The following is a 14,263-nucleotide window of genomic DNA, read 5'->3' as shown; positions in this document are numbered from 1 at the left end:
GCCCACAGGACAGATACGATATACACCTACTGGGAAAGAGTCCTGTTGAAATGGGGAGGCTGAAAACCATCTTTTGCCCTACATGATAGTCCCATCTCATAGTACAGTTTCTATTACCTTGGCTGGAAGAGTGGTTTCTTGGAATAACTGGGGGGAATTGGGTGCTTTTCCTAAGAGAAATGTTATTCAGAAGTTTGGTGAGAATTGTATACGCCATATATAGTAGGTATATACTGGTGTAGGTTATAACAAATTCTTCTTTTCATGCTATTTCCTTCCCTTCTCCATGTAGAGTTTCAGATTTGGTCCTGAGATAGCTTACATTGGAGCAACCATTCTAGACATCTGCAAGGGCATCAGGAATAAGACATTAGTGGGTGGAAACCAAGAGGGTAAGTTGTGTCCTTGCACCACACAGCTCTGTTCAGTGCCCAGGAGCTGCAGACCTGCATCCCTGGATGCATTCAAGGCCAGGCTGGATGTGGCTCTGGGCAGCCTGGTCTGGTGGTTGGCGACCCTGCACATTGCAAGGGGTTGAAACGAGATGATCACTGTGGTCCTTTTCAACTCAGGCCATTCTATGATTCTATGATAATAAACCAAATGTCTCTGGATTAATCCTGAATTTATGAGGATCTTTGTTTTTTAGCTACCAACTAACAGGCAGTTTCTTTGTGCAGGTGATGTGAGAGGCAGCATGGCAGGAAAGATAACAATGCTATCACGAAGCAACTTCACTGTGTTTGAGGACGCTGCGAAACTTGTTGGAAGAGAAAGGCAGATTAAAATACACATCATTGGGGTAAGGGGAAATTGCCAACACGTCTTGCACATCCCCAAGCCTGCCAGCACTTGTAGCAGCAGCAACACCTTGAAATAGATGTGGCTGAGTGTAAGCAGCTCCTTCTGAGTGTGTGCATGTCTGCAGAAGTTCATATGTGTGATCTGCAGGGGCATTTCAGAAGCCTCAGAAGTCACTCATCTTCACACTCTGATATACAGTGGACTGTGATTTCATTTGAGGTGTTGTTCTGCAGCTAGAAATGCAAAATAAACTGGGCAGCACCATTAATTTTATATATTAAGCCCAATTGTTTTGTTTGTTTCTTGTTTGTTTTAATTATAGGGGCTTGTGCGTTTTGGCCTGAGCAAAATTTATGATATTTGGAAGCTCAGTCTACCAGCAGATGAACGGGCAAAAGGTGAGTACATAGGATCATAAGCAGTGCATCCTCAGCCTTCTGTCTGTGAGCTTCCCTACAGCAGCACTGGTGTTTCTCTATTTGCTGGAGTGATGGAAGGCTTCCAGCTGTTTTATTTCATATTTCCTCATGCAGTGATCTGTGGCAAACTGACTTTCCATAGGAACTGTGGGGTCTGTTATGGAGCCCTCCACAGCATCCTTCTGCAATGCTTTATCTTGACTCCAAGAGACCAATTAGCTGATATAAGCAGATAGTTTAGGATGTTTTCCCCTTTGATTTTGGTTTTCAGTCCTATTTTGAGATTCATAGAGTGGTGGAATATCCCAAGTTGTAAAGGACCCATAAGGATCATTGAGTCCACTCGTTTTTGTTGTTGGATTTTGCTGTTGTTGTTTTAAAATCCCATTTATTGTATCCTCTGTCACAATTCTTTTTCTCCGTTGGCATCATGTAGGAAATGAGTCATTCGTTTAAAATCTGCAGAATTCCATATGCATTGTTGGCAGAAAATCGTATGCATTGTTATATGTGGAGCAAAGAGAAACAAGCGATTGCTGCAGATGATTAAAGGCATGTTGTTACTGATCTCTGGAACATGAGTTACTGGGAAAACTCCTTGCCATGTCGGTACAAGGAGGGAATAATGTAGGTTGGAAGGGCCCTGAAGCTGTCTCTGGGTTCCTACTCCAGGCTCTGGAGTTCCATTAGAATATATTCAGATTGCTTAGAACCTTTTCTCCTTGATTTACAAATTACCCCAGGGATGAAAGATTTGCAGCCTTTTTGGGGAACTCCTGAGCAATAAGAATGAGTGAGCTCAGTGAATGTTTTCCTGTTGCTCCTTCCTCAGATCCATCAGCTTCTATGGTCTTTACTGGCCCTTCCAACCCAATCTCTTCTATGACCCTGCGATGTACTAACCCAACTTCTTCTATGGCTCTGTGGTCTTTAAGGGCTCTTCCAACCCAAGTCATTATTGGATTCTATGATCTTCAAGGTCCATTCTAACCCAGTCTTTTCTATGATTCTGTGGTCTTTAAGATCTTTTCCAACCCAAGCCACTCTAGAATTCTTTGGTCTTTAAGGTCTCTTCTAACCCAAGCCATTCTATGGTCTTTATGGTCCCTTCCAACCCAATTCTTCTACGATTCTATGATCATTAAGGTGGCAACTTCCAACTGAAGCCATTGTGTGATCACAGCAGTGACAGAGCAAGGAGTATGTCCTGAGCCTTTGCATCCCACAGCAGCAGTCCATGCACTGCTGCACACTTGCCTTCTCTAATAGTTGCTCTGAAATTAGATGAGAAATAAAACCAAAAAAACACACAAAAAAAACCCCACCATTATACGTGCCTGTTAAATAGACACACATCATCCGCTACTTTCCCTTCAGCAAACCTTGCGATAAACGACTCCTTTATCAAAAGATGGGAAGAAAACGATGGCTTCATCGGTTTGAAGGATTATGCGACACGTGTTGACGACAGAGAGCTGGAAATGAAGATTAGGATAGTGGAGAAGTTCAAAGAGCGGATCCCTGAGCTGGTGCAGAAGATTGAGAGCAGCCACGTGTTGCGAGAAGCTATGGCAGGTAAAGCCAAACTGCGTCACAAAGGAACAAGTTCAGGTATTTTCTCAGCACAGCTTCAGTGCTGAATCCACCTCGTTCAGCAAAAAGGTTGAAAGAAGTCGGTCTTTTAGGGTGAAAGGAAGTAAGACAGTAAGGTATATCTGGGTGTCCATGTATCCAGGACAATAAGCCTGCCACCAAAGGGCTGCTTAATGTGGCAGCAACATGGATAATTTTTACTTTCTTCTTGTTTTCATGTGCTCTGGTTGCAGATTACCTTATAGGCACCGTCCACCAAGCTAAAGGCCTGGAGTTTGACACAGTGCTGGTTGCAGATGACTTTGTGGACGTACCGTGTGTCAGTGGCAATAACCAGAGAAGACCTCAATTCATTATTGGTAAGGGAATACCTGTGCGTGGCACCCATCCTGACCTGGAAATGGGGAAACAAAGTGTGATGCTGGTGCTTATCTGGCAAGCTTGTGCTGTTCTAGAAATCATTTGATTTTGTAGTTTCCCTCTGGCAACACAGAGAGTCCACACTTGGGATAGACACTGCTGTGAGCCATGTAGCACCCTCATGGTCTTGCTGTGCTGCTCTGCATGTCATAGAATCACATAATTCATAGAATCATTGCAGTTGGAGAAGACCAAGCTTAAGTCCAATGCCAGCTTATCCTCTCCATGCCCACTAACCCACCTTCCTCAGTGCTACATCTCCACATTTCTTGGGCACCTCACAGGGACAGTGACTCCACCACCTCCCTGGGCAGCCCATTCCAATGCATTACCACTCTGCTGCAGGACTTCTAATCTCCAAGATATCCGTTGTCACCCCAGGAAGCCAATGAATATCATCCCATGGGCATTTGAAATTAAACACCAGTCTGTATCAGTGGAAAATCATGCAGGAAAGCCTTCACCTGACCCTTCCCACAGCTTTCTCCCAGGATAATGAATGACGACACAGCCAAATTAGAAGCTGTTCCTCAAAGAGCTGGTCCACCAAGGACAGTGTTCTCATCAGTAGCTTCATGCAGGTCACGCTAACCCCAGGGGTCAACCAGATGTGGTTGGGAGCCCATCTTCTTCCCCCAGGTTTGCACCCTTTATGTAGAAACAATTGGATTAGGGTATGCCGGAACCTTTGGTGATGAGAGAAGTGAAGGTCACTTGTGTAAACCACAGCCCCTTAATCACGACTGCCATTCATTCATCGCTTCTGCTTCTGACTCACTGCCTGGCCTTGACTACACTTGTGATCTTTCCTTCCATCTAGGCATGTATCCTGAGGATGAATGGAACCTCCTCTATGTTGCAGTGACACGTGCAAAGAAATGCTTGCTGATGTCACAGTCCCTCGAGCACCTTTTGGCATTGGCAGGGGTAAGTGAAATCCTTCCAAAGTGTTCAAAACCTGGAGCAGGGCAACGTGGGGCTCTGATAGCTGCACTTTGTGACATGTTGCTATAAAGCAAAGCCATCATTTTGGCTAAGCAGCCCTGTGTAACAGAGAAGACATCTCATCCATCCTCCCTGCAATGAGCAGGAACTCCTCAATCAGGTTGATCAGACCCCGCTCCAACCTGACCTTGAATGTTTCCGAGGACATTTAGAGGGTCTCTTAAAACAACTTATTAAACCCAAAAAATCACCTGTTCCCATATCTCAGCTACCTGTGAATGTTATTTGGTTGTTGTTCTGCTTTTCTCATCTCCTAGGAGCACTTCCTTCGTGTGGAGCTGTTGGGTGAGGCTGTGAAGACCAGTATTGCTTGTTCTGAACAGCGGTGCCAGCAAACGTTGCCATCTGACATCAGGCTGGTTGTGAAGAAGCTGCCTCTGATTCATGTACATCCCTTCCAAACACTGTTTCTTGGTCTTGAGATTGTGGTTTTCAGTCTTGAGACTTCACAGGCTGCTCTTGCCGTTGGATGGCTCTCATCATTCTGAGCTATTTCCTGGGGAGGGGATAACTTCAGTGCTAAGTGAGCAAGGAGCGTCCTGTGGCTCAGCCCTTTACTTCTGACCTCTTAAATGCATAATTTTTGGGTGATGGTGCAGTTCCTACTAAGTCACTTTGGTCCTGACCTCTCTCCTGAGTCTGTGGTCTCAAGTGGAGAGAGGTTAGGGTTTTTTCTTGTGTCATACCCCAGTTTCTCTTGGGGGATCTGCCTCACTCTGCCATTAAACATCCACCTGGGGGTGAGCAGAGCATGCCTTGCCCCTGCCAGGAGCTCTGTGTGAACTAGCAAGAGGGTGACAATCTGATTTTTGGGTCCATTTATGACTTGAGTTCCACCTTATGGCTTTGGGGTTGATCTTCACCCAGAAAGTGCAGTCACGTAGCACACGGTAAATCCAGTGGGTCTCCATGTCTGGGACAGGAGATAAGAGATGGCTCTGATCCATCAGCAGGGAATATGGGCTGTGATAAGAGCAGGATCCACTTCCTATCATTGCAAAGAGCCACGCACGTGTATGAGAGGAGACACCAGCTGCTTGGCCATGCATCCTCTTCCTCCCCAAAGAAAACCTGAATGGAGACATTTGCTTGCAGCTATTAAACAAATTGTCCCACGATGGATTTCTTTGCATGGGAGGTGGTTGGGAGATACTTTGGGCACATCATTGAGCTCAAAGCTGGGAGCAGGGGGCTGCATTTCTCCAGCCTCACTCTTTACTCAAAACTTTTTCCCCACAGAGCAATGGCAGCAAGGATACGGGTGGCTACCTTTGCTATTCCTGTGTGCAGAAGCGTTTTGGCACTATGACACCTCTGGCCTTCCTCCCAACACTTCACTAAGAGGCCATCATGCTTTAATGAAGCCTTCCAAAGAGCCATTGCCTCATCCTAGAGATGTACTGAGTGCAGGATGACAACTGTTGTCACATCCATGCTCCAAAATCAGCTTGGATTCTCCAGACCAGCTCCAAGAGGAACCATCTAGGCTGCTTATAAGGAGTGGTGAGACCTTTACTCGAACCCTGCAGGAGCTGGTCAGCATGACCTGCATCACTGCACAAATAACATGCACAATGCAAAGTCTATTGGTTTGTTCTCTCCATCTCCAGGAAAACACTTTCAGTGACAAAGCTGCTGGGGTTTCCCTGCCTTTTCTCTCACATTGTGCCTCAGGGAAATCCTCATCCAACAAAAGGGAATCTCAGTGCTGAGAAATAACCAGAGAAACTTTATATTCCTAGAAAATGAACTTTTTCCCAGAACCTGTTTCAATGGGGACCTTTTCACTATCAGCTTTGGATTGCTGAGGAAGAAGGAAGTCATAATTTCTCCCAGCTGAATTTAAGTCATTTGCCTTACTCACAGCCAAGAGGTTTCCTTGGGCTTAATTTCTCTTTGTAGCAAAACACTGAGGGAAGGGAGGCAGCATTTGAAGAACTGCTTCCATTTGATTCCAATCTAATACAGCTGATCAGAAAGAGAACACTTTTAATACAGAGATAAAATTTGTAGGAAAAAAAGAAAAAGCTTTAATACTTTGTTTTCTTTCTCTCCCATTGAGAAGTCTTCCTGGGTTGTATTTATTTTTCAGCCATTGCAATAGCAGTGGCTCTATCAGTCAGAGGGTGGCTTACACTGCCTGTTTCATGATAACGCTTTGGTTTGTTGTCCCAGAGCCCACATCATGCACAGATGAAAACTGAAACCAGTTTAGGTAGAGACGTGATCTTGGCCTTCAGCCTGGAGCCATGAGCAGTGTTAGATGGAGGAAACTCCCACATCCTGTTGACTTCCACTGTTATTCGTGGAATGGCAGCTATTTTGTTGGCTCTCCTTTTGCTTTCGAAGCAAAACAGAAAGACTTTCTGTTTATCAAAAATGCAGATAACTTCGCCCAGAACTTGGAAGTTTGAATACAACTGCGAAGCTCTTGCAGGCACAGGACTGTGAACCTCCAGCATTCCCTTCCATCTCTTGTCCAACCATCCCGTGGCACTTTGGGGTTATAGGAAACCTTGTTTTAACACGTGTCTTCACACCAAAATGCTGTTTTCCAGCTCAGACAGTCCAGAGCAGTGAAACAAACACAAGGACAGGAGAAATGAGGAAGAGACACATTGGGTTGGCTTTCCAGCTGGCTGATAAAAGCCCCCTTTGCCTTCCACCTGAGCCAGATGGGTGATGATGAAGGTCACCTTGCCTTCACCTTTTGCCTCTAGAGGAGGGTGATGCTCATTTAGAGTTTGCAGTGGGTTACTGCAGCTCTGTATTCAACCATGAGCCACCCATCCTCGTTGTCCAAAGCCAACTTCTACCCATGAAGATTATTGGTGTCCATGGTACCCATCAGTGAGGAGCTGCAATCATAGAATGTCTCCTTTCCTCTGGTTCAGTCCTACCTGGAAGACCACCAGCAGCCCTGGCTGCTACAGGGATGTGTTACACTTCAAACCAGCTCCTGTCTGTTCCAGCATTCCCACTGTCCTCCCCATCATTGTGGCTGGCAAGACACCCAACTAAAGAATCAGCCACTCTGTGTGTATTTTTACATTATAATATATAACTTTTATATATAAAACATCAGTACAAAACCACTTGTTCTGTAGCGAGGTGGGGGTGGGGGATGAGTGAATAACAACAGATATCAGTGATGCCATAAAGCCATCAGCCTTGTCGTCAGGCTTTGGTAGTGTTTGTAGCAAATCACTCCCATGTGCAGTCCCCTGAAAGCAGCTGGCATCGGTGCCGAAATTGCCCTCTGAAGATCCCTGAGTGTGGACAAGGGGGTGACCTCTGAGCTGGTGATGGAGCTGGAGCCCTTTGCTGTGATCGTGGGTTCATGAGGGAATGACTGGAAGAGAGCAAGGAGGGAGTCAAGGTACAGTGGAGGGATATTTGGGTCTCTGCTGACCCTAAGCAGTGCTGCATTCTGTCTTTGGGGGGCAGTTTGGGGTTAAAGCATCTCCAAGGATGGGATTAGTGTCCAGCAGGCCTTGCTCCTAGCCAGGGAATGGTTTTGCTTGAGCAGCCTGACTTAAACCCCTGCACCCAAACTCCATTCTATGTCCCACAAATGTCCTTAACTGAACCACGTTGACCATGGCCACCCAGTCTGCATGAGGATGGGCTATCTATGAGTTCAGGCCACCCGTGGGTGCTTTACTAATGGCCTTGCTCTGTCCCTTGCATCCCATACTGGTAACTTTTCCAGCCCTACGTTATGCTTGGGTATTTATCCCTAATTTTGGCTCCAATTTAGAATTTCCATTGAGTTCGCGCCAAATTGAGTTGCTCGTTGAACCACACAATAGGATAACCACTCACCTCTTGGCACCAGAGTAATCTCATCCACTTATTCAGGCTGAGAAGAGCAGCTACATGTCCCTGGAGTGAAGATGCTCCATGCAAAGGGCATCTGGGGACGTGGGGACATGCCCCATACCACCGCCATTTGGCGAAGCATGGAACTTCAAGCATCCTCCTGGCTGGCCGGGCTGGCAGGTACACCAATGTGCTCTGTGCTGAGTGCTCAGCCTGTGGGGATGTCACCAGGTGGCAACATCTCATCGTTGTCTGTTGCGGTGGTGGGAGCCACCATGGGGATGGCCGTCACCACCACCGCGTAGTTCTGCGTGTGCCTACGGATGAGAGAGGAGTGTTAACAGTGCCCAGAGGGTCTTTCCCAGCTTACAGGAAAGCAATGGGTCTTGTGGATGGGCCACACGGTGCTCAACAAACCTACATCTTCATCCTCCAGTAGCAGAATCCCGCAATACCGAAGACAAGCAGAATTGAGAGCCCTAAGGGAGAGACAAAGCAGATGATGAGCATCTTCCAATGGATGGCCAAGCTGCACCAACAGTCAAAGCTGCATTACACGCAACTTTTGTAGTGCATTTTCAAGGTATCTTCTTTGCCAAGGGAAGAAATGGAGGTGCTGCATGCTGCTCCTCTTGGAAACATTGCCCTCAAACATGGCATAAACCTCACATAGCCCTGGGCTTTTTTTTGGGGGGGGTTAAAAAAGAAACCAACAAAGCAGCTCATTCATACCATCATCCCAGCAATACTTACCGATGGAAGAGGCCAAGGTCTGGGTGGAAACTGTTAAAGAATAAACATAAAAATACAAAAAGATTTTAGCTGCAGAGCTGGGGAAGCTTGGAAATGGGGAGAAATATCAGGGAGAATCTTATTGAAAAGGTTGATGAGAAGGGAAAAAAATGTATTGGAAAAGAGAAAGAACCCTTGGCTATAGGTTATCTCCTCACCTGCAGCGTGGTCTATGGGGATGGTTGGCAGTGGGGTTGTCCCCAGGGCTGTCCCCTCTCCTGGTGTAGGCATCTCTGGTGGTTTGGGCATTAATGGTGGCACAGTGGTGTTGGTTCCTGCAGGGGGCAATGGTGTAAAACCTTTTAATTTAAGGCAACACAGTCTGGTCACTATGCAGTGTTTTAATTAGGATGTGGCAAAGGTGATACATCCAAGCCATTTTAAAATGGGATAATTTCCCACAGTTAAGAAGAGGGTAGATGTGGCAGTTAGGGGACATAGATTAGTGGGCATAATGGGGTTGATCGTTGAACTTAATGACTGTGATTCTATTTAGGGGCATGGCTGAGTGGGCACGGTGATGATGGGTTGGTAGTCGGTCTGGATGATGTTAGAGGTGTTTTTCAACCTTAATGATTCTGTGGTTCTATTTAGGGACGTGGTTTAGTGGCACAGTGATGATGGGTTGGCAGTTGGGTTTGATCTTGATGTATTTTCCAACCTTAATTCTACAATTCTGTGATTCTATTTAATCCTGCAATTGAACTATTTTGCTTCGCACACCACAATGTTTTTGCCACATTCACCTCTTCCTCACCTCTTTGGCTTGTCCTCACAGTCGGGAGCTCAGGACTTGGTGTTTGCAGAGGTAGAGCTGGGTCCCCTTTGGGTAAACACAACAAAGACACCATCAACAGCAGCAGTAACACCCTAAGTCCTCCATCACCCCATCCCCATTGCATCCTATCCCTGGAGACACGACCACTTACGGATGCACTGCAGCTCAGTGGATGTCCAGACAGGTTTGCCTTGGTCAAGGATGCATTGGATGAGGGTGGAGGTGCCAGCTTTGCGTTTGTAGCCCATCTTGCAGGTGTAGCGTAGGCTGGTGTGAAGCAACGACGTGTCATCCGCGTTGATGATTGCGTTGGCCACATCCTTGGGGCGGCCGCATCGCACCGCTGTGGAGGGGGGAAATAGAATGGGAGATGACAGCGGGAATGTCAGAGCTGCCTGGATTTGGAGCAGTCCTATGTGGAACCAGGATTTGGTTCCTCATGGGTCCCTACTGGTTCTATGATTCTGCAGTTGTATGATGTGTGGGCTCTGAAGGACCAGGGTTGCAGTTATGGCCATCCCATGGACAGGAGAATGACAGGGACAGGAGCATGCTGGCAATGGGGATGGGAACATGATGGCAATGGGGACAGAAGCTCACAGAATCACAGAATGACCTGGGTTGGAAGGGACCTCAAGGATCATGAAGTTCCAAACCAATAGCTCAATAGGGATGAAAGCATGATGGCAATGAGGAGAGGAATATGATGGCAATAGGGATGGATGTGTTGTGAGGGCTGGAGCCACTTCTGAGCATTCCCACCTGCTGCCAGACACACTCCAACCCATCAGCATGTAACATCACACTGACAGCAGCACCACACTATGACAGTGGCTGGTGATGGTGCCAAGGAGCAGACATTAAGCCAGGTGATGGGAGAAACCAAAGGGTATGGCCAGGTGCTGCCTCATGAGTATCCCACACTCTTCCCAAGGGCAGGAAATCCCAGAACACATGAGATTATCTGAGAGTATCAGAGTTATCTGAGAGGATCAGAGATTATCTAACTACAATTAGACAGTGGAGAATCCCCTCTATGGGGATGGATGCGCAACCACCATTAGATGCCAGAGAATTCCATCTATGGGAATGCACAACAGCTGTTAACCATTGGAAGATCCCATCAATGGAAACTCACAACCACTGTTAGACACTGAAGAATCCCCCTCTTTGGGGATGCATAGCAACAATTAGCCCATAATGGTGCTTTCTGCCCCAAATCATGGTCCTGACTGAGTCACCACTGCTGGGAATGTCATTTACAGGGCAGGGCAGGAGCACAGTGCCTTCAGGGAATGCTCTTCTGTTGTTGATTTGCTGCTGAGGTCATTTTTTAGTGCTACGGAACACTCTCATTTTCCATCATATTGCAGATTTGGCAGCAAAAAAAAAAGGAGCGTTAAAGCTATTCCGGAGATTTTTGGAGGGCATCCAGCTTTATATTCTGCACTTCCACAACAGTTTCGCAAGCCTCACTGAAAGATCTGGGGGTTCAATATGGGAAACACACAGTACAAAATCCCATTGAGATACATCTCCTGGGGATCCATAGGAAGGAACCCCATTCAGATGAATCTCCTGGCAGTCCGTATGAGAAACATGCAGCACAAAATCCCATTGAGAAGCCTCTCCTGAGGGTCTACATGGGGAAATCCCATTGAGATGCATTTCCTGAGGGTCTTTTTGGGTCCATCGTGTTGGTCCATGATGCAGCATCCAGATCCTATGGGTCCTTACGGCTTCATGGTGCAGCATCCAAATCCTACGGGTCCTTAAGGGCTCATGGTGCAGCATCTGGATCTTAAGGGTCCTTAAGGGTTTGTTGTGCAGCACTTGGATCTTCTGGGTCCTTTTGGCTTCACGGCACAGCACTCGAATCCTGTGGGTCCTTATGGATTCATGGTGCAGCATCCAGATCACATGGGTCCTTATGGGTTTGTGTGGTGCAGCCCTAGGATCCTACAGGTCCTTATGGGTCCGTGGTGCAGCCCTGGGATCCTAAAATCAACCCCAGCTTCCACAAATGCTGCTGGGAGAGCGTTGCAGGCACCCAGTGGGGGATAACTGAGGCGCACTGTGTGCACCCCATGGACACCACGAGGGGGATCTTGGCCATGTGTAGGTGCTGCATGAGCACCGGGAGGGGAATCTGGAGCCCCTATGTGAATTACAGCCACGCGAAGAGCTCCGTGACCCACCCCAGAGCGCAGTGTGGGTCCCCACTCCAATACCCACGAGGAAACCGCGGACACCCGTAGGAGCACGAATGGGACGCGGACGCTTCCAGCGGCAAGCCGAGAGCTGCGGCACCGCCGTGCTTACCTCTATCGGAGGCGCTAGAGGGCAGATATAGGGCAAGAGCAGCGCAGAGCAGCAGCAGCCGATCCATGGGCGGTGGTCCCGAGCCGGATGGGGGGACTCAGCTCTCCCCGAGGGGTTCCGCACTGCCGCCCCTCCGCGATCCGCCGCCGCCGCCGGCCATGGCCTCGCTCCTTCTTCCCTCTTTCGCTTTCGGTTTCAGAGCGGGGTGATCGGTGGGGACACTTCGTCCAATGGGGAATGGGGAGGGATGGGGTTGGGGGAGGAGGGAGAGGAGGAGGAGGACGGTGGAGGTGTGAGGGGATGCGAAGGGGGGGATGCGGGACCCGAAAGAGGGGCGGTAACCGAAAGGAGATAAAGGACCCAAAGAAGGACATAAAGAGGGTCCTAAAGGGGATGTAAAACTCGAGTGATCCCAAAGGGGGAATACAACACCCGAAGTGGAGATGCTGTATCCAAAGTGGGGAGGATGCCAAACTCGAGGGATGCAGTATCCAAAGGGAGGATGTGATACCCAATGAGGGGATGCGGTACCCAAAACGGGGGGTGCAGTATTCAAGGGGGATGCACTATTCAAGGGGGGATGCGGTACCCAAAGTGGTGAAAGATACGGTACCCAAAAGGAAGATGAAATACTGGAGGGAGATGCATTACTCCCAGAGGGTGCAATAGGGTGTTATGTGAGGAGGGTGTGATACCCTAAGTGGGGATACAATAGAAAAAGTGAGAGAAGGGATGTTATTCCAAGGGGAAATCCATTATAAATCAGTGTCATCAAGAATGTCGCTGGGAAGAGGAAAGAGTTTCATGTTGGGCTGGGCTGGATTGTGTTGGGGTTGGGTTGGATGGAAGGCCTCATGGATGCCAATGTCAGGGCCCTTCAGTGCCAGAGCTGGAGTTTGAAGGTGCCAAACTGGAAATGAAGGCACGATCCAAGACCATGGAAGATGTCCATACAATAAATCCTCCCCAGACAACCTCATGGCTCCATGCTTTGTGTGCCTTCAAGTCCTTTTCCACTGACTGCAACTCATTCTGTCTTGATGGATGGACATTGTGAATACCTTTACTACAACCAAAGGGGAAGGCTATTTGAAGGATAACTTTTCATATCCAACCAGAAATCCTTCATGGGAAGCAGCTCAATCATTGACATTTTTTTCAACCTCTACGGTAGAATAGTATTGTGTTGCCAGCCAGTTGGTTGATCATTAAACCCTTCCAAATATATTTCACAAAGAGCAAAATACAAGACTGGAAACCTTGAGAATTGGTTGAGTGTTTTTCTACAAAAATCAGAGCTATCGGAGGCCTTAGTTCTCCCATCAACCTATTAAACCTAAAAAACTACCATAAGGGAGCTCTTTGTGTACTGAACTCAATGTGTAGCATCAAAGGATCCGTCTCATTTTGCCCTACCCACCAAGACAATAACGTGACCTTAGAGCATCCCTTACCCTGGGATGTGGAGATAACCTGGGCCCGAGCTTGAATTTTGTATTTTCAAAGGGCTTCACCACCCATAAAAACATAAGGGCTGTCTTTTGTAGCATATGATAAGCAATTTTCAAGCTTTCTCACCATTGGGGAAGGTTGGAGATAAATAGCTGATGAGATTTTGCCTCGTCCAATGACTCTACTGTACTTTGCAGCTGATGTTTATTTGTCTCTCCTTGGATGGAGGAAGACTGTACTGTTGACTATGACGAGGGGAAGGGGGTGGTGGTAATGATGGTGGTGGTGATGATGATGATGAAGAAAAAGGAAGAAGAAAAGGAGGAGAAAGGTGGTGATGATGATGAAGAGGAAGAGAAGAAGGGGGTGATAGTAATGATGAAGACAATAAGGAAGAAAAGGAGGACAAAGATGGTGATGATGAAGATGATGAATATGAAGGATAAGGAAGGTGGTAGTGGTGATGATGATGAAGGAGAGGAAGAGGAGGAGGAGAGTGGTAGTGATAGGGATGATGAAAGAGGAGAGAGAGGAAGAGGAAGCATCCTACCTTTCCCAAAGCTGCTCCTGAGCTGGGTAAAAGGAATTGCTCCATGTTGGAGTTCAGCATGACTTTACCTCCAAGGAGATGAGGAAGACCTGGGGTTGCATAGCTCAATGGGGATCTCCACTGGGATTTTTTTTGAAATTCAACTTCGTTTCCAATTAGATTGGGAAAGTACCATTGAGACCACAAACGATGTTTCTATCTCAGAGACACTTTGGGTTTTATCCTCTGGGATTCCTGGAATTCTCTGTTTCTAAAGTTATTAGTGATAAGTGTTGCAACCTCTTCTCAAAACACAGATTTTGGTCA

General features: G+C 47.3%; 2 protein-coding genes across 9 annotated transcripts in view; one reads left to right on the top strand and one right to left on the bottom strand.

Annotated features, from left to right (window-relative positions):
- FBH1 (F-box DNA helicase 1) overlaps positions 1-7,336 on the top strand; it is a 22,005-nt gene extending 14,669 nt beyond the window's left edge. For 5 of the 7 annotated variants that reach the window (XM_015857814.2, XM_015857730.2, XM_015857607.2 and 2 more), the window contains 8 exons: positions 293-392; positions 681-802; positions 1,127-1,202; positions 2,601-2,798; positions 3,050-3,175; positions 4,057-4,163; positions 4,499-4,627; positions 5,481-7,336. In XM_015857814.2, coding sequence (XP_015713300.1) covers positions 293-392; positions 681-802; positions 1,127-1,202; positions 2,601-2,798; positions 3,050-3,175; positions 4,057-4,163; positions 4,499-4,627; positions 5,481-5,582 — 960 coding nt within the window. In that variant the 3' untranslated portion in view covers positions 5,583-7,336. The remainder of the gene's footprint in view (positions 1-292; positions 393-680; positions 803-1,126; positions 1,203-2,600; positions 2,799-3,049; positions 3,176-4,056; positions 4,164-4,498; positions 4,628-5,480) is intronic. The other 2 variants (XR_001553976.2, XM_032448231.1) reach the window with 2 other exon arrangements.
- Positions 6,214-14,263, bottom strand: IL15RA (interleukin 15 receptor subunit alpha). 2 transcript variants are annotated; one of them, XR_004309269.1, is made up of 8 exons: positions 11,956-14,263; positions 9,785-9,976; positions 9,613-9,678; positions 9,014-9,130; positions 8,817-8,846; positions 8,485-8,542; positions 8,067-8,380; positions 6,214-7,593 (listed from the first exon to the last, which is right to left on the bottom strand). XR_004309269.1 is itself a non-coding variant. In XM_032448340.1 (7 exons), exons 1-7 carry the CDS (start codon positions 12,020-12,022, stop codon positions 8,272-8,274), a joined length of 639 nt encoding a protein of 212 aa, XP_032304231.1. In that variant the 5' UTR covers positions 12,023-14,263; the 3' UTR covers positions 6,214-8,271. The 2 variants fall into 2 exon arrangements, 1 of the variants encoding a protein (XP_032304231.1); XM_032448340.1 differs by having other exon boundaries at positions 6,214-8,380.

The sequence above is a fragment of the Coturnix japonica genome, chromosome 1, assembly GCF_001577835.2.
Source record: "Coturnix japonica isolate 7356 chromosome 1, Coturnix japonica 2.1, whole genome shotgun sequence".
NCBI classification, from domain to species: Eukaryota; Metazoa; Chordata; class Aves; order Galliformes; family Phasianidae; genus Coturnix; species Coturnix japonica.
Note: the sequence above shows the minus strand (reverse complement) of the source record. Positions and strands in the feature narration are given on the sequence as shown.

Coding starts and splice junctions, on each gene's coding strand:
- IL15RA (XM_032448340.1), bottom strand. CDS start 12,022: ATGGATCGGCTGCTGCTGCTCTGCGCTGCTCTTGCCCTATATCTGCCC. Junction 9,131..9,612: donor TGTGAGGACAAGCCAAAGAG/GTGAGGAAGAGG, acceptor TGCCCCCTGCAG/GAACCAACACCACTGTGCCA. Junction 8,543..8,816: donor GACCTTGGCCTCTTCCATCG/GTAAGTATTGCT, acceptor TCTCTCCCTTAG/GGCTCTCAATTCTGCTTGTC.